The sequence below is a fragment of the Eurosta solidaginis genome, chromosome 4, assembly GCF_040869045.1.
Source record: "Eurosta solidaginis isolate ZX-2024a chromosome 4, ASM4086904v1, whole genome shotgun sequence".
NCBI classification, from domain to species: Eukaryota; Metazoa; Arthropoda; class Insecta; order Diptera; family Tephritidae; genus Eurosta; species Eurosta solidaginis.
Window position 1 is genome coordinate 206,599,074 of NC_090322.1, and position 19,822 is coordinate 206,618,895.

Below are 19,822 nucleotides of genomic sequence, written 5' to 3' on the forward strand. Positions count from 1 at the left end.
TATACGTGTTTTCAAATTTTTTTTTAATTGGGTTTCTATCGTATTTATTTTCAATACATGTTCTACAATTATTGCAGTATTTATTTACATACTTGAACAATTTAGGATTAAAATACAATTCTTTTAATTGGTCATAATTTTCATGAATACCCCTATGGTTTCCTTTTACGTGAGTATCATCAATAATATTCAGGAAAGCCTCCTCAGATTCTATATCAGTGGCTATTTTTGTACATTTAATAAATTTTAAACTAGCGTTAACGGAAAAAAGTTCAAATAGCTTTTTCTCTATTTGCTCATACTTATCATCTGGAAGCTCGGAAAATATGCCAATAGTGCCTTTCTTAATTTCTCGTCTAAATAAATCATTCAAATAATGCGAACTGTTCAAATCATTTTCTGCGACATAAATTATTTTATATTTTCTGAATAGTAAATCAGTTTCTCTGTTTTTATTTTTTACTATCCTTATTTGAGTTCTATATTTATTTAATATCCTGTCCGAGATATGAAATTTATTACCTAGGTTTTCTTTCTCACACTGAATCCTATTTACCGAATTTTGATAAAGTGGAACTCGACTTAAATAGTCGGCCACTTTATTCTCTTTACCCTTAAGAAATTCAATATCAAACTGAAACTCGTCCAGTAGTATCTTCCATCGAATTATTCTTGAGTTAGGGTCTTTCATCGAGTACAACCATTTCAATGGTTGGTGATCAGTTTGTACTAAAAACTTTCTCCCGTAAAGGTACGGACGAAAGTATTTTATAGACCATACTATTGCCAGCAATTCCTTTTCCAGGGTTGAGTAGTTTTTTTCATGTCCATTAAGGGTTCGGCTAGCATAACACACTGGCTTACCCTCTTGACTCAGAACAGCTCCTATGGCTACATTGCTGGCATCAGTAGTTAAAATAAACTTTTTCTTGAAGTCTGGATAACTAAGCAGGGGCGGGTTCGTTAAAATATTTTTTAATTTTTGAAATGATTCTATGTAAAGCTGATCATGAAGATTTATTTTTGAGTCTTTTTTCAAATACTTTATTATAGGGCTGGCTATGAGAGAATAATTTTTTATAAATTTCCGGTAGTATCCGGTCAAGCCTAAAAAGGATTTTATATCTTTCACTGTTTTCGGAAGTTGTAAATTTTGTATTACATTAATTTTATCTGGGTTTGGCTTTATGCCTTTATTGGTTATGATGTGACCCAAGAAATGGGTTTCTTTTGATAAGAATTTACACTTATCTATTTGCACTTTCAAATTATAATTATCGAGTCTTGTGAATATTTTTTGCAAACTTTCCATGTGCTCAGTAAGAGAAGTTGAAAAAACTAATATGTCGTCCATATAAATGATACAAATATTGTTAATAAAATCGGACAATACGCAGTTCATCATCCTCTGAAACGTAGATGGTGCGTTTTTTAGGCCAAACGGCATTCTTATAAATTCAAAATGCCCTTGAGATGTTGAAAAGGCTGTCTTTTCTATATCACTTTCATCCATTAGTATCTGATGAAAACCTTTTGCAAGGTCTAATGATGAAAAGTATTGCGCTCTACCCAACTTGTCGAATAATGCTTCAATATTCGGAAGTGGAAACTTATCGTCTACCGTGATTTCGTTCAACTTTCTAAAATCAATGACTAAACGCCATTTTTTCTCGCTTAGAGAAATTGATTTTTTTTCAACAATCCACAAGGGTGAATTATACGGCGACTTGCTATGTCTGATTATATTTTCTCTTAGCATTTCGTTTATTTGACGATTTATTTCGTTTTCTAAAATTTGAGGGTGCCTATAATTTTTGCAGTATATAGGCTTATGTGATGTAGTAATTATTTGGTGTTTCACACAATCGGTTGTAGTCAAATTTAAGCCTTCAATGTAAAATGTTTTTTATTTTTATAAAGGAATTTTTTAAAAATTTTATGTTCTTCTTCATTCAAATCGGGAGGAAATAGATTTCTAAATTCTGCAACTTCAGCCTTTTCTAAGTAGTTGATTTCCTCATACGCAGGATTAAAAGTAGGATTAAAAAGCGGAATATCATAATTATTAACTGTCATTATTTTGGTTTTGAAATTAATTATTGAGCCCATCGGGTATAAAACATTGATGCCTAATATGCAATCAAATGACTTATCAATAAAGTGGGTTAATTTAACAGACATTGTTTCGTCTTTTGCATTAAACTCACTTGGCACATTTACAATTACTTCTTCTGTTATAATATTATTTCCTATTAGGGTATTTAATAAGATGGGTTTTTTCAGATTTCTTTTTACGCCTATATTAGAGAAAAAAACGTAACTTCCTAGCGTTGTAGCAGCCCCACTATCTACAAGGCACCTAGTTTTTATGTTATTTATTGTTAAAATTAGCCGTGTTTTTTAACACGCGTATATCCGTTTACGCTTAAACTTTATATTGACTGCTCGTCGACAAACTATAAATACACCTCTGAAATTGCTGCGCATAAATTTTGTCCTACTAAATTTCAATACGCATTATACTCAGATGTAACTGAAATATGTGTCTTTGTTTCACCCTCTACACTAATTCTATGTATTCTATGTGTGTCCACAATTCATCGCAACTGATTCAGCTATATGTTATACCCTATGGCCATCAGAGCGTTGCGTCTCCGCTTTTCGGTACACCCTGTTGCTGTAGCTAGTTGTTTAACCACAGCCGCTAGATGGGTCTCATAAGCATTATCTAAGCGAAGATAGGCGTTTTTTAACACGCGCAAACGAAACGTATACGCGCGTGTTAAAAAACACGGCTATTATTATGGGTAATGTGGTTCCAGAGGCGGTAAATGAAAATTTTGGGTGGCATTAATAGCTCCAATATCCATTGGTTCATGATATGGGACATCATTAAAACTTATTTTCTGATTTTGCTGTAGATCCATATTTGGATTTTGTAAATTATTATTATTTCCATTATAACTATCTGGATGGCCTCTTAGAAGGGGAGACCTGTAGTTTTCGCTATTATTTATATTATTCTGAACATAGTTATTTCCTCTATTCCTGTTGTTATATTGATAATCATAATTGCGAAAACTGTTGCTATTACGATTATTTGAATTTTGAAAATTTCTTCTAAAATTTGTATTCCCACTTGCAAAATTATTTCTATTTTGAGACTTATTCATAGTAAAATTATTATTATTAAATGATTTACTTTCATTTGGAAAATGGAAATTGTTTTGCAAATTGTTATACGGAAAATTATGCACTTGTCTTCTATTCACTAATATTATGTCTTTTAGTATATTATTTTCTATGTAATATGTATACGCAGTATTTATTGAGTTTATGTGATTTTGTAATAATAAAGATTTAATATGAAGAGGCAAAAAGTTTACATAAATATCAAATATCATCTTTTCATTATTGTCGGGAGTATACAACTTATCAGGTTCTAAACTATATTTAATATTCATTTGGCTTAATATTTCTCTTAACTTATGGTGTAATTCTTCAATGCTCTTAGCATCAACGTTCATTGCATCGCTTCTTAAATTAAAATAAGTTCTCTTTACTGCAAACTCTGCTATAAGCTTATTTAATAACTGCTCCCAACTTGGGTTGACTAGAGTTTCCACTGCTCTTAAAGCTTTACCTTGAATCCTATTGCTCAATATAAGTTGTAGCGTAACTAGATGTTCAGCAGGTGTCAACTGCAACACAGTACGAACGTCTCTCAAATAATTGCTTAAACTATACTCACTAGTTCCAGTAAATGCTGGTAAGCTTTTTGCCTCGCGCAAGCTTTCGGATAATATTAGGGCCATAGTGTTGTTATAAAATCGTAGTCGTCTTATTAAGCAGCACCCAATTGTTCAATAAATGTTGATGTTGTAGCAATCGTATTACTCTAGTTTTTACTATGTTATTGAGTAATTGAGAATTCAGAAATGTGTGTTTGTTGCTGTTTTTCTCTTTTTTTGTGTAAGTTTACAAAGATGTATGTAATAAGTTCTTTCACTCACTTTGTTTCATTATTATTATTTTTTTTTTTTTGTCTTTTAGTGCGTATCACTTAAATTTGAACGAGAACACTTATACTATATATAATTTTTGTAGTTCTTGTGCTGCACTGTCATTGCGTTAAAATGTTGGTTTCGATTCCATTTGTTTTTGATCGTATGAAAAATGCATTATCTCTCAATTAATTTTGTTCTCAGAGTGGAATTTTTTGTAATTTTTGTAATAAACGGTATAATGAAAAAAATGTTAACGGGATAGTAAAAAAAAATATGTAATTTTTTCTCTTATTTTTATTTCACCATTTAATTGTTCAAATCAATTAAGTTTTTAATTTGTTTTTCTTATAATTTTATTTTGAAAACTGGATCTCACTCACATACTATGTACATTCTAATCTTATTTTATTTTTTTTTTTTTGATCAGTTTTTAAACGAACACCACAGCCGCAAAAGTTAATTTTAATATAATGTTTATTTGTTGTAATTGGAACTTATTAAGAAAAAGTTTACTTAGTATTTAATTTTCTTTTCTTATACGAAAAGTATTTGTGTTACACGCGAAATGTTCGCTCACTGGATACGATATAAATACTATGCGTATCCCATCCTCGTCGCCACTAATATTTTTTATGCATAAAGAAAACTCTGAAGACCTTTTGTTTAAATTCCACTTGATTTAATTTAGTATTCTTTACTTGCTCTTCAAGCTGTCAACTTAAGAGTAATTTTTAACAATCACGTTATCTTAAACTAAAGCTTTAAATATAAGAAAGGTACGAAATGAAATTAAATCTAATAATGTGAGAGCGGCTTACAACAACGATAATATATAACTCGCATCCATCATTGTGTGAGTTAAGCATATCGTTAGCTTAGTGTGAAAATGTCCTAAGTCACTTTTTACGAATTTTACAGAAGAAGAAAAAAACTGAATAATTTTTGAAATAACCTTTCTTTTTCAAAACTGTGAATAAGGATACCTTAGTTGCAATACTTTTGAGTGTAGAATCTTTGAAAAAGAGAAATAAAAATCACTTATGCTAACCCAGCAGCTATTTTATGACTTAGCACAATTTCCTCACTCAAAACAAATTTTTTCTCCTGACTTAGCTCTTTTTACTCAATATGTTTCACCATCACTCCGCCCTTTAATGATTGAAATATAACACTAAAACTATATATTTCACAAAAAATACTATTTATTTGGCAAACTATTTCTAACTATTAGCGGCCACCGTGGTGTGATGGTAGCGTGTTCCGCTTACCACACCGAGTGCCCTGGTCCCGCCCCGTGCAAGTAGGTCCCGTCCCGCCAATTTGTAGGACAAATTAAAAAAACGGAGCAAGAGATAAATTGGAAGAGAAGCTCGGCCTAAAATCCTTCTTCTTGTTTATTTCATTTCTAACGGTTCTGATCTGGACTCTTTTGACGGATGGTGCGCAGACAATAACTTATTTTTAAATTCAAACAAATGCTGTGTTGTGTCTTATTCCATAAAGCCAACTGCCACATACTTTATCTACAAACTAAATGCTAAATCTCTTAACCGTTGTCAAAAGAGTAAAGACTTGGGTGTAATTTTTGACGCGAAACTCTCTTTTTCTAGTCACATTGATTTCGTTTTTTTTTTAATTTGTTGCAATGGTTGGGTTCAGTAGACGTAACACCAGTGACTTTAAGAACCCTATAACGTTGAAAGCACTTTATATATATTTGGTCAGAAGTGGTATTGAATATTGCTCAATAATATGGAATCCTTTCTATGAATCTAACTCCTATAAAATTGAGAAAGTTCCAAAAACGTTTACAAAATTCCTTTACGCATGCTTCACTGCCCAGACGGCTTCCCATCGTATAACAGCAGTCACAAATTGCTGGCTCTTCAGGCTTTGCATGATAGAAAAACCTTTAATCTCACTCATGCTTGCCTATAATGTAATAAACTTTAGCACGAATTGCTCTGATTTATCTACTTTGTTCATTCCATATATTCCACTGCGTGATCTTCGGCATAATAGATTATAGTCAGCGCAAAGCAACACCAAAAGCATGTCTCAATTGGGTAAATCCAATTTCAAGGGGTTGTGTTCGCAACCCTCTCAAGGGGTTGCCAGCACAATATATAGCTTCTCCAGCCCAATTGTCAACTCACCTAACCGTGGCGAATCTTATTTCATTGACAGCCGAAGCTCTGGCGACTCCAAGTTCCTCATGGAACTAGAGGGTGGGGAGGGCGGGAAGGCCTAGAAGGTTTAATGTGGTCATATAAATCGTTCCCGAGATGGTCGAGCTAGTAGTACCTTAATAGTGCTTTGTTACCGGAACGTACCGGATCTATATCCGACAAAGGGTCATCAACATCGGTAACACTCCCCAAATCCTTCGCGGAGTGCCTTTATCGTTAATATAACAACAACAACGAAGCATGTACTTTTAGACTGAATGAATTAAATAAATAAATAAAATGCGCGCACAAAGAAATGACGAGCAATTCCGATTGATATTATTGAAAGTTTGACTTAGCACATTTTTTTTAACAACTCACGACTTAGCACATTTACACATCATTGCCCACAGCACGTAAAAATGAAAAATTTAAATATTTTTTTTTTGTGATCGATGTATTTTGAATTCAGTTTTAAAACTGCATTAAAATAAAATTTTTCAAAAAAAAGTGACTTAGCACATTTTCGCATTAAGCTAACGATATACCTTACTTACCTGGGGCTACATGGCGTATACGTAACAAACAATGTTAGTTAACCCCAAAGCATTGCTACATACATCTAATGACACACCAACAAAGATACACATGTGTACCTACAATATGTATGTATGTATGCTAACAGGAAACCACAATTCGTAATAGGATACCAGAATCTAATTGATGTAGTTTATTGATACGACTTTTTTTATAAGCGGGTGGTGTTGTTTTTGCTATTTCTTTTGTAGGCTCAATGAATACACTGAAATGTCGCATATCCATTTAATCATTTTGGTTATTGGTCAATTGTTGCGACAAATGTTTGGTGTTGTTTTGCGGCTTTTCGCTATTGTCATTGTTTACGGTTTAAAAACTCGCATGTGAGGGCGTGAATATGTAATAGTGTACACATGTTCACTGGCAATTAGTTCATAATATTCTAATACTTCTACGTATTGGAAATTGATTTCAAAAAAATTATTCGAGGATGAGAAAAAAGTTTAATCTTACAAAATAAATTTGAAAAATATCGTTTTACGCCCATCACCTCACGCAGAATGCTTCGATCCGATGATGTTATAATTTGGGCCTTAAGTCACCTTTCCTCAACAGGAAATCAACTAATTGTATACCAAATACGAATAATAATCCACAACTAGCCGGACCCGTGCGCACCTTGCGCAGCAAATATAAAAGTTTCATATCAAATATTAACAGAAATCAGCTGTTCTATCAATCAAACATCTACAAAATTACATGCGCTTACGCTGCGATCTGGCGAATGTTAGCAATTGCCGGTAATGCAGTGTTAGTTCTAGGCAAATATTCATAATAGTGCCATAGTACAAATAGTTTCCTTTGTGTGCTCACAATCGTTTATTTTTAACAAATTATTTAAATAAAATATAGCTAAACAAAAGCACAACGACTAATAATGCCCAAAGCTCGCTAATAGCACGAATGCCCTTCTTTACAACCAAAACTTTATTTATAGATTTGGATTCCAAATAAGAGCGAAAAAGGGAGCTGTACATAAAAACAGCAATTACAAATAATATATATAATATATTATCACCTCTTTAATGCAGTTATACATATCACCATATCAATTAACAACAACCCAATCAGTGACAAGTACAAATAATAACAAATTTATGAAACTTATATCATTTAAAGAGCTTCCTTCACTTGCAAAATTTATCCAAATACGATGATGATAGATGCTCGTAAAAATCGTGGGTTTTCCCTTTTCGCCACAGTGTGAACTCCACGAAACAATTCCAGCTACTACACCATTGCATATTAATGGACCACCCGAGTCACCGCGACATGCGTCAATATCCCATTCGGTCGCATGACCAGCACAAATCAGTGATTCATCATATTTATGCGTATAAAATCGTTTGCAATCTTCCCCTGATATAACAGTAAGATTTGCTTGTACAGCCACAGCCGTATATGGGCCACGCTATGCGAGAGAGAGGTAAGTAAGAAATCAATTAATCAGAAATTTTATTAAGCTTAACATATTTTCAGGAATGCAGATGCCAATTGAGATAACACGGCTGAAACTATGTGCATATGTCTTGTTGTCGATTTCACTTAAACCAAATATTATAGTTGCTGATCTCATTGTTAGCTACCTCCGAAGAGATTTAAGCTAAGGGTGTATTGTATTATCATATCGTGTGTCTTCTCCATTATTTGTGTTGGACATTTGGTCGAAAGGTGATTTACAAATCTGTAACTTGCTCGATCAAAACCTCTTCCAAACGTAGGTTCCCACAATTAAAGATGCTATGGATGGAATGCAACTGTGATGCAATTGGCAGTGCTATGGAGATGCCTGACCTCGCTTGAGGTTGCTTTGAACTAAACTTTGATATAAATATCAGCTAAGCCTCGGGACATAGAAACATACCTGGCAACTGCTATGCGGACCTCCTAGCGCGTATGGTTTTAAGCAAACTGTATATAAATGGCTGTAGGGAATAATGGGTATCTCTCGCCACCTGTGCTCTGCTGCTCTATAGATGGACCTCAAGTTGCTAAGCAAACGCTGCGCGAACACAACTTCTAGGTAGGGAGACCCTTTTGACCGGAAGAAGATAGCAAGTATTCTTCTTAACTTATTGGTTTTACCATGGCTCATTTATCAATGATGATTTGTGTTTGAAGGGTCATTGTCAAAATGAAGTTCATGCGTAACGTCTGAACATCCTGGAAAACCACTTTTTTTACAGCTGCATGGAGAATGATGCGGTGGATTCATAGACACTTCATGCTTCACCGTCTAATTTTTGCCAAAACTACCCGAAAGTTTTTCGGTCTTTGCTCGCTATGACTCCGAAGAACTTGTCCAGGGTTGAGTTTGGTCGTTTGAACTGATATACTCTAAGGCCTTCACATAAGTTTCTTTAATCTGAAGACCTTAAGTCCGTTCCTGTTCCCTATAACAGCCCTGATATCACCACTACACAAAGAGGCGAATTCAAGATTAGACAACGAATGACTGACAACATCCAGCTGCATTGGTAGGCATTATTTTGTGGACCAACTTACAAAAAATATTTGACCCCAACCAACCAATTGACAATTGGTGCCGGCTTTTGGTATTTCATCAATCAATGAAATTATTTTAATATTTTGATTATCATCAGGCAGTCGTGTCTTCAGACGCAATATAGCAATATCATGTAAGCCTTTACGCACATATTTATCATGTGGTATAACAGCAATGACCTTACGTTCCACAGTTCGGTAAGTTTTCAGTAAACGATTGGGTGCACCAGCAACTACGAGCAAACGATGCGGGCGGGTGACGATTCTGCGCCGACTAAAATATTTCAAAGCATAAGCTACAACAATGCTGATGTATCTAAATTAGAAATTATTACTCACTCAACCACGCAATGCGCCGCTGTAAGCACCAATTGTTCTGATATGATGACACCAACACAAAAATGATTATCGCCAAAGTAAAAGGTCGCTCTTGAGGTACGTATGGAGACAATATATTTGGAAAGTACTATCCTCGAGGGGCGATAACCGCCAGCGACGAGCATTGTAAAATCGCTCTTGTCAACTGTAATTTCTGGCAGTGGATAACGAAAATCTTCGCGATGATCATGTGATTTGCCTAAAATCCTTACATCTGAATCTTTTTTCTTGATTTTGCTGTTACATCGAACGTATTTTGTTAATACGAGGAGTATAATTAATTTGCAAATAGTTTTAGATAACTGCTGTGCTGAAGGCGCCATTAAGTAAAATATTTCTATTAATATTATAAAATTTGATTTTTATATATTGATTTGGTTTTACTTGTTTTATATATAAATATACAAATTTCTTGTAAATATGGAATTGAAGGGAGTGACAGCATGTACGAAATGTAGAAAATATTTCAAGGAGGTTCGACGCATACGAGACGTGTTGAGTAAAAGTCCAGTTGAGGGTTCGACTTCTAATTCACTACCAAAAATAACGAGAGAGGTGTCAAACGACGCGTCTTGACATCGGTATTAATAAACCGAAGGCGGAAATAAATATTTTAACTCTTTCTAAAGATATTAACGAAAAACCGAAAAATTACCCCTGAGTGCTCCGAATCTGATGGTGTGATCAATAATATTTTTGCTCAGAACACCTTTCTGCATTGACAGCCTTCGGCCGCGCTTATAAAAAATTACCCCGGGTGGGTCAAACACCGGTTTGGAGACCGAAACTATATCCGCAAAGAACACTTATGTTAACAATTATTTTTGTGGGTACACCAAAATTACAACAACCACATGAAAATCGCCAACTTCAACTGCAAATATCTCCGGACAGAGATACAATTTTTCTTTTCAGCCTTCGGATTATTGTTGTCGAGGTCAATTCGCGTCTTTTGACACATCTCGTATTAGCAGTCGACCCCTCAACTAGACTTTTACCACGCATTGTTATAGAGGAGCCGCACACGAGTTAGTAGCTTCACGAAATCGATAAAATATAATTTAAAGCTCCAATCCGCTGAACGTACAGCAATGTTTGTCACTAATTCTTAGAAAGGAGGAAGATGCCTAAAACCGTCGTCAATAGATAAACCACGCGTTCACATATGTTCCATCCCTGGGCACTAGATTATTTCCTGCCAAATTTTCACGGTTCTCTTTTATTTTGTACTGCCAATCATGATAAAACTATAAGAAGATAAAACCATTCTCTCTTCTCGGAGGCCATAATGGGTTTTTGATTTTTTTTTTTTTTTTTTAATTTTAAATCACTCTCTTGAACTTTGTGGAAATGTCAAACCAAAGAAAACACAATCAAAAAATGTCTTGGTTTGTCATTTTCCTCTTTTTTTAAATGCCAAATAAATAAAAATGTATGATATTCGTAAAAAAATTGTAACGAATTGTTTTAAATTGAATTTTTGTGTTTCGTGATACCTGACGCACTTTGGGAGCAAGAAGGTCAAATCTTTCTCTACCTGCCAACCTCAACTCAGTTATGATCTCCCATAAAGTATATTAATTTGTAGAGGCTGATATCACCAGCTGTATGGTCAAATCCCGTCGCCGTAGTATAGAGGTAGTGTGCTCGCCCATCCCTTAAAATTGGAATCGATTGTCCGTCCGCATTGCCGTGGCACCAAAAGTTCTTCCGCCTTAGCTTATCTGCTTGTGTGGGAATAAAACATGTATTTAGGTCCACCAATTTGTTGCAAACGAATACTCCAAATTGGAGGGAAAGATTGGCCTTGATCTCTTCGGATATGTGTATGAATTTCTAAAGAATTTGTTGAAGAAAATCCATCAGAAGATGATCGTGACATGATATGGGAAACTATAATATAACGTGTGAGCTGAAAAGTCTGGAATGTGGCTGGCCCTTTGATCTTGTCCACCAAAAAAAAATATCCAAATTTCTACGAATTGGAATGATAGAAAAATCAACACAAAATAGAATTGGATAAAAAAATGTGATGTCGTTGCATACTTCTGGAGGAAAACCGATTTGTATGATTTTTACTAAAACTGTTTTCCTCTAAATAAAAAAGTAGTTTTGTAAAGGGACAAATTGAATTTTAGAGTGGGAGTTCAATATGGCCGATTAGAAAGAGAAGCTGCCAACGTCGCTCCCCTTGTAATTGCATCACGGATAAAAACTACCAGTGATATTTTTTTGATCGCTACTGTATATTTATGCATTTATATGTACATATTAATTAAATCAGTCAAAAATGATTTCAAAGTTAATTAACAATAAAATAGTTACTTTGCTACTCACAAATAAACTCACTTTCCCTGACGTGGCACGTTTTATCCATGGCAAATGATAATAGATATCCGTATATAAACTGGGATATTTATTGGTTCCACAGCCCAGAGTTCTTGAAACAAGCGCTACCAATTTATCATTGCACATAAGTGGTCCGCCTGTATCACCACGACATGGATCATGATCAAAATCAACATTATCTCCCGCACAAAGATCACCAGGCGTATAATGCGGATGACGTTTCTGGCATTGCTCCTGGGTATAAAGTAATAATTCGACATGAGCCACCAGCGCTGCATATGGTCCGCCCTAAGTTAATATGAGAAGAAAATCAATGATAAAGGTTAACTGATGTGAGAGCTTTTTAACAGTAATCAGAAATCGTAACTGTTTTAATTCTTATTGAAAGCGTTTGACAAAATATCTCTTAAAATTTCCCTTTTACTTTTTCTGTAAAACATACATTATTATTTATATTATTTTAACTAAAACCAAAACTGGAACTGGAACCGAAAAGAATTCCGAACTAGAACTAAAACTTAAATGTTATATTAATATGACAACAAAAACCTGAAACTAAAAAGCGCACCGAATTCGGAACTAGAACGGGAACGAAAGTTTTCCACAGAAACCAGATTATAATCCAAAACCGGGTCTAGAACTTAAAGAAATCGAAAGCAGTAATTAAACCGAAACTGGAGCGGAAACGAAATCGGAAATAGAACTAAAACCGAAACTGAAAAATTGCAAGCGAAACCAAAACTGGAACAGGAATGAAAAGTCGCAAAAGAAACTAGAATCAAACCCGGAATTAGACCGGAAATCCCGAATCGGAAAGAGTACTTTAACCGCAATATGAATTGAGACTTAATTTTAAAAAGAACTAAAATCGAAACTTAAACGGAAACGAAATCGAAACTAAAGCTAGAACCGAAGCTGAGAAATCGCAACCATAACAAAATCGGAAACTGGAACAGGAAGGAAAAATTGCAGCAAAGAGTGTAACCAAAACCGGAACAAGAACGGAAACGAAATCGGAACCGAAGCAAAGTTGAAACTAGAACTTAAGCCGAAGCAAGAACACAAAACGTATTAAGAACGAGTACAAAAGCCGAAACGGAGGAATCGCACCAAAACCAAAACCAAAACGATAGCGGTACCAAAATTTAAACTAAAACTTAAACGGAAACGAAATCCGAGCTAGAACTAACAACGAAGTCAAAACTGATATCGTTTCAGAAATTCGAACTTAACCCGGACCGGGTACGTAAACCAAAACTGAAAATAAATCGCAACCAGAAATGAAACCGGAATCGAAATTTAAATCGACCTCAAACGGATTTTTACACTAGAGCTCGAACTTACAGTTCGAAACTAAACCAATAACCAAAGCTGAAACTGGAACCGAAACAGAACTGTATCCGAATTCCGATTAAAGCCAAAATTTCGCTACAGTATAAAAAGTTACATTGCAAATTTTTTGAAATATAAAAAGATATATTTTGGGTCTCACAAATGGCTTAAAGCACATCTGCGAACAGAAAAATACCAAAAGACATTTTTTTTCTTATTTGGTCAAGTAAATTCTTTTTTATTTTCGAAATTTTGGGAAAAAACTTCTTTGAATTTTGTAACTAAAACTTTTCGAACTTTTTTTTTTTAGTTTTCTAAATCTGTTTTGGTATGCGGAAAAAATCACACAGCTCGAAAACGCCTTATCTGCGAATATTTTTCAAAAAGACCCGTTTTCAAAACTTCTTTCAAAAACGATCTATCTCAGAGTTCGTTGGAAAAAGGCCATATCTCAGATTTTTTTTCGTTAACGCCTCAGCTTATGTCAAAATGCATTGAATTCAAACACAAACCGGGCGTTTTTGAAAAAAATTCGGAATTGAGCGTTTCGGAAAGAAATGTAAAAAATTAGAGCGAAATTTTAGTGGCCTCTAAATTGTATTTTTTCTCGCAAAGCTTTTTCGAATACTTTTTGAAAACATATTTAGTTTCAAGTTTTTTCTTACAATATCGAAAATAAAAAAGAATTTAATCGACAAAATTTGATTTAAAATAAGTAAGGAAGGCTAAGTTCGGGTGTAACCGAACATTACATACTCAGCCGAGAGCCTTGGAGACAAAATAAGGGAAAATCACCATGTAGGAAAATGAACCTCGCGTAACCCTGGAATGTGTTTATATAACATGTGTATCAAATGGATGGTATTAAAGAGTATTTTACGAAGGAGTGGGCCATAGTTCTATAGGTGGACGGACGCCTTTTCGAGATATCCCCATAAAGGTGGACCAGGGTGACTCTGTAATGTGTTTGTACGATATGGGTATCAAATTAAAGGTACCAATGAAGGTTTTAAAAGGAAGTAACCCTTAATTGTATATGTGTGCGTTTTCGAGATATCGACCAAATGTGGACCAGGATGACCAGAACATCATCTGTCGGGTACCACTAATTTATTTATATATGTAATACCACGAACAGTATTCCTGCCATGATTCCAAAGGCTTTTGCTTTCGCCCTGCAAAACTTTTTCATTTGCTTCTACTTAATATGGTAGGTGTCACACCCATTTTACAAAGTTTTTTCTAAAGTTATATTTTGCGTCAATAAACCAATCCAATTACAATGTTTCATCCCTTTTTTCATATTTAGTATAGAATTATGGCATTTTTTTTAATTTTTCGTAATTTTCGATATCGAGTTCAGATAAGTACGTGAACTATGTTTAGTAAAGATATATCGATGTTTGCTCAAGTTATCGTGTTAACTGCCGAGCGGAAGGACAGACGGTCGACTGTGTATAAAAACTGGGCGTGGCTTCAACCTATTTCGCCCATTTTCACAGAAAACAGCTATCGTCATAGGAGCTATGCCCTTACCAAATTTCACAAGGATTGGTAAATTTTTGTTCGACTTATGGCATTAAAAGTATTCTAGAGAAATTAAATGAAAAAGGGCGGAGCCACGCCCATTTTGAAATTTTCTTTTATTTTTGTATTTTGTTGCACCATATCATTACTGGAGTCGAATGTTGACATAATTTACTTATATACTGTAAAGATATTCAATTTTTTGTTGTTATTTGACTTAAAAAAAATTTTTTTTTTTAAGTGGGCGTGTTCGTCATCCGATTTTGCTAATTTTATTTAGCGCACATATAGGAATAGGAGTAACGCTCTTGCCAAATTTCGTCATGATATTTTCAACGACTGCCGGCTTGCAAACTTTTAAATTACCTTCTAAGGTCAACCCACCTACCAAGTTTCATCGCTTTATCCGTCTTTGGTAATGAATTATCGCACTTTTTGCGTTTTTCGAAATTTTCGATATCGAAAGCGGGCGTGGTTATAGTCCGATTTCGTTCATTTTAAATAGCGATCTGAGACGACTGCCCAGGAACTAACGTACCAAATTTCATCAAGATACCTCAAAATTTACTCAAGTTATCGTGTTTACGGACGGACGGACGGACATGGCTAAATGAATTTCTTTTTTCGCCCAGATCATTCTGATATATATAATCTATATCTACCTCGATTAGTTTATGCCGTTACGGATTACCGTTATGCGAACAAAATTAATATACTCTGTGAGCTCTGCTCAGCTGAGTATAAAAATTCCACTGCTTTTTTTATGTTCGCTGCTGTACAACATGTAAAGTGCATAAGCTAATCAGAAAAATTAGAAATAAAGACAGAGTTATTTACTATGTAAATACATATATATTCTGCGCGTTTGATATTATTTTCATCATTAACTTTCGGTCCGTGCTAGAAGAATATTTACTCCTTATGATATTAAATTAAACTAACCGGATAAAGTCTTCCCCAGCCAAGCACCGTGCACTGTGCACCATACGGTGGTGGTTTAGTTGGTAGCGCCATAATTTGTGTATTATTATCCATTTCAATTTCTTCTTTTAAATGAAGTACCGCTATATCATTAGTGCCATTCAAAATAAAACCTGTATGTACCACCACACGATCAACAGCAATGATGCGCGTAGATTTCGATTTTACAATACGATTTTTTGTACCAGTTACAACTAATATGGAACGTGGACGACGCGGCACCTTTGTGTGACTAGCGGCAAAGTGAAAAGAGTTTGAACAATCAAAAACAAACGGCCAATAAAGTGTGTTCACTTACTAGATGGCACATTGCGCTGCCGTCAGTATCCAACGTTTGCCAATTATGACGCCTGCGCAATAATGATTATCACCAAAATATCGCATGACTGTACGCGTGCGCAATGAAACCATACTACGCGTATATTTATGCATATCCCATATTCGATGACCTCCAGTGATGAGAAATACAAAATCACTCGGATGAGTTTTGAAACGTTGAAGCGAATCATTGCATGATGTGAAATATAAAAGCAGCAGCATAAGATAATATTTATTCAAGCTGCACATATCTTTGATGCGAAAAAATTTGTTTTGCTTTTATAAGAAATTATTTTTTTTGTTGAAAAATGTTGATGCCGTTTTATTTTAATTTTATTTTCTGTTTTGACAGCTCTAGCTTGAAAACACAGGGCATTCGAAAAAAAATCTTTTATTCACTGTAAGGAACTGCATTTAAAGGTTAACCCGAGGCAAATTTAGTACCAGGCAGTGTTATCCCAACCATGATACAAAAAAGAAGGTAGTTCCACTCAAAATTGTTTGACGTATTTGGGGATTTTTGAAGTTTCATAATGTTTATTGTTTTACCAGAAGCGTTGCCATACCATTACTTTTTAAGGCGAAATTGTGGTTTTTCGGGATGGAAATTTCCTTTAGGATAAAATCACAATTGTAATCTGAGACAATAATAATATGCTTTAGCACGATTTATTTGCATACGTATCGATTGAGAATACAGTAAAACTTGCAATGTTATTGAAAAATAATGGATAATGACTCATATCTTTATGGCTGCTTGAGCCCTAGACAGAAAAAAATACACGACAAATCCTGTTGTTCTAGCATGGCGCTATTATCATGCCCCTACAGTGTGGATATTTCTCAAGGCATGTTGAGAAAAAGTGTACCTCCGAAGTCTGCACATCTATGTCAATACTAAAAGGGCGCAGAGTGCGTATAGGCGGGGCTGCCCAACGGTGACCCCTGGTAAAACGGGCAAAAACACTCTCATAACTAGTGGCTAACCTGCAAAGCTGCAGGGTAATATTCTCCATAAAAAATGGCTTAACAATTCCCTCCTAAAGCGCAACGCTTGAATTATACAATAAGTAAAAGATAAAAAAAATTGCGGTGTCGGTTTATGAGGACCCCCTTTGAGCAAGCAATTGACAAACGTGCATGTTTTGTCAAAATGTTCTGAACAAGCGTACGGACACTTAAGAGGGCTATATTCTCTTGCATTGCATTCTTCGATCCATGTTTCTTCCACCACAACAATTTTTGGGAGCTCGAAAAACTTATTAAAAACCTTCTTTTCTAGGCTAGTATTTCGTATAGGCTATTTTTTTTTTTTTTTTTTTTTTTTTAAATAACTATGAAAGTATTTTAGTCGTATTGTTAATATGAAATCCATCAAAATTAGAAAAATTCGTAACAGTTTTCCATATGGTAGCTTGTTTTTGGTGAAATTGTCATTGTCCCCGCAAAAGTCAAGTGGCTAACGTTACACTAAATGGAACTACCTCCATTTTTTGTATCATGATCCCAACAGCTGATTGCTCCCTCTTGCTTAATTTCAATACAACGCTTTGTACAACAATATGTCAGTAAGTCGAAATCAATATAAATTTTCATTGACTTCATGATTCAATTACAAGAGGTTCCGGATGTAGCTTTTTTTAAATTTGACACTCCGCACTCATGGTTGTTTTTAAGAAGGAGCGGAAAAAGGGGAAGCATTTAATCCCGTTTTCAAAAAGGTACTAAAATTTTACAAAAATGTATGGATAGAAGTTGCTAATATTGTTTTAAAATAGCATATAATATAACGAAGGTAATGAATTTATTGCCCGGTTTTTCATTGCGAGTTTAAACTCCAGTTAAAGTTGACTAGTGTTTAACCCTGCCACTTCGGCCGCTTAAGCAGAGATGAGACTCCAAACTTTATGTTATTGAATAAAGTGGCAAGGTTAAACTCTAGTCAACATTAACTGGAGTTTAAACTCGCACTGAAAAACCCGGCATAGGCATGTTATTTGCAAAACCAGCCCGGAGGTACAATGTTGAATTTCCTCTAAGCGGTTTGCTACGTTCCACTCGCCTTTGTCGTTGCGTCTTCTCTATGCGCTTAATACCAAGTAAAATAAAACTCAGAGTTTAAGTTAACGTTTCTAGAGAAAAACCACCTTTAATACCTTCTCTTAGTTTTTTGGACATTTAATAACAATTGTTTAAATTTTTAATCCGAAAATACATTCGACATTTGAAAAAAAGCTTTTCGACATCTAAATTTATGTTCGGATATTCGGCGCATGATAATAACTTTTGCATATAAGATGACACACCCGAAATGCCGTTGCCGTTAAATTTAATAAAAATCGATTCCAGCAGCTTTATTTGTTTTAGAAAACAGTTGTTTCGCTTAAGAAGCCCAACTTTGGACAGGCAATCAACATAACTATTCGAGGACTAATTTTCAACGTACTCCGTAAGGCCTAGTTTTCGAATTATATATCCGGCGACATATTCCAATGCATCTTCTTTCAAAATATCGATATTACATTCCTGATTTGACGTTGGGGAGAATGTGGAATCTTGAAAAGCAATATCCTCTCCAGGAAGGAGTGTGGTTATATCTTCAACCGACAATTCATCCATTGAGATCCACTCGGTTTCATCAAGTTCCACGTTTCCGCGAGTTGCGAGAATTTCCGTGTTACGAGCTAAGGAAAGAAATTATAATTAGTTATATAGATATTATGTGTTTTCGCTGTCTATACTTGAACTGCATTGGGCTTGGTTTGTCATGAAGACCATCTTTGGCACGCATCGCGCCTAAAAATTTTCAATGATATCCTGATTAAGTCGGTAAGTTAGAATATATTCAAGGCCGTATTCATCCTGAATAAACTGATGCAACTGTCTGAGGGAATTGTTGTTTATAAGTATGGTGTTCTGAAAAGGCAATAATGCTTTATGTCTATTAGCTAGAGTTTGCTGCATGCACACATCCATTCGCTCTAATGTTTGCAATTGCTCATTTAACGCCATTCCGAAAGGCTTTTTATTTGCAATTAATTGAAAGGTGGAGAATTTCGTGTTGAAGGGATCTTTAAATAAGAAATATTACATTAAATAACAAAATGTAAATTCATTTGACTAGCATACCGTGTGATATACCTAACTCCTTCCTTAGAGTTTGGTTACTGGGATCCAAGTCTGACACCATTGCTACAACAGGGTATCCTACTTCTTGCAATTTTATAATGGCAAGGTCTAGGATTTCTTTAGTCATCGGACAATCGTATGCAAAAAATATAGGCTGTTTCCACGAAGCTTTAAAACCGCGCACAATCGCCATTTGGACATATCGGCATGGCTCACGTATAGAGTCTGCGAGGTTGTCATACTCGTATAACGATTCTACTTTCATTTCGTCAAAGCTAAGCACACAAAGCCTTTCAGAAATTGGAACATCGCTTGCACTTTTTAACATGCTTAATGAAAATTTAATTATACCATCCTCAAATTAAGCTTTTGTAGCCATCTGCTTATTGTTGAATCGCATGGAAGAGGGAATCCCATTCTATACAAATGCGTGTGGGCTCTGGGTCCCGCAGCATGCAATGATATTGCGGGCAATATATCTTGCCATGTCCAATGTACATTTTTTGATGGATTCTCAATTTTACAATTTTA

At 34.9% G+C, this 19,822-nt stretch overlaps 2 protein-coding genes across 2 annotated transcripts in view; both read right to left on the bottom strand.

Annotated features, from left to right (window-relative positions):
* LOC137248763 (putative trypsin-6) overlaps window positions 1-16,411 on the bottom strand; it is a 497,034-nt gene extending 480,623 nt beyond the window's left edge. Inside the window, exons 1-3 of the mRNA XM_067779668.1 lie at window positions 16,143-16,411; window positions 15,806-16,076; window positions 11,993-12,292 (exon numbers count right to left, since the gene is read on the bottom strand). Coding sequence (XP_067635769.1) covers window positions 11,993-12,292; window positions 15,806-16,076; window positions 16,143-16,411 — 840 coding nt within the window. The remainder of the gene's footprint in view (window positions 1-11,992; window positions 12,293-15,805; window positions 16,077-16,142) is intronic.
* Window positions 7,821-9,978, bottom strand: LOC137247774 (serine protease 1-like). The gene is made up of 3 exons (XM_067778726.1): window positions 9,617-9,978; window positions 9,278-9,551; window positions 7,821-8,183 (listed from the first exon to the last, which is right to left on the bottom strand). The coding sequence occupies exons 1-3, from the start codon at window positions 9,976-9,978 to the stop codon at window positions 7,821-7,823; spliced, it is 999 nt and encodes a 332-aa protein (XP_067634827.1).
* Window positions 16,412-19,822: the final 3,411 nt, after the last annotated feature.

Excerpts from the sequence above, each read along its gene's own strand:
- LOC137247774 (XM_067778726.1), bottom strand. The coding sequence starts at position 9,978 with ATGGCGCCTTCAGCACAGCAGTTATCTAAAACTATTTGCAAATTAATT. Across the intron at positions 9,552-9,616 it reads GCGGCGCATTGCGTGGTTGA|TCGGCGCAGAATCGTCACCC; the intron begins GTGAGTAATAAT and ends GAAATATTTTAG. Across the intron at positions 8,184-9,277 it reads GTTGGGGTCAAATATTTTTT|CGTGGCCCATATACGGCTGT; the intron begins GTAAGTTGGTCC and ends TCTCTCGCATAG.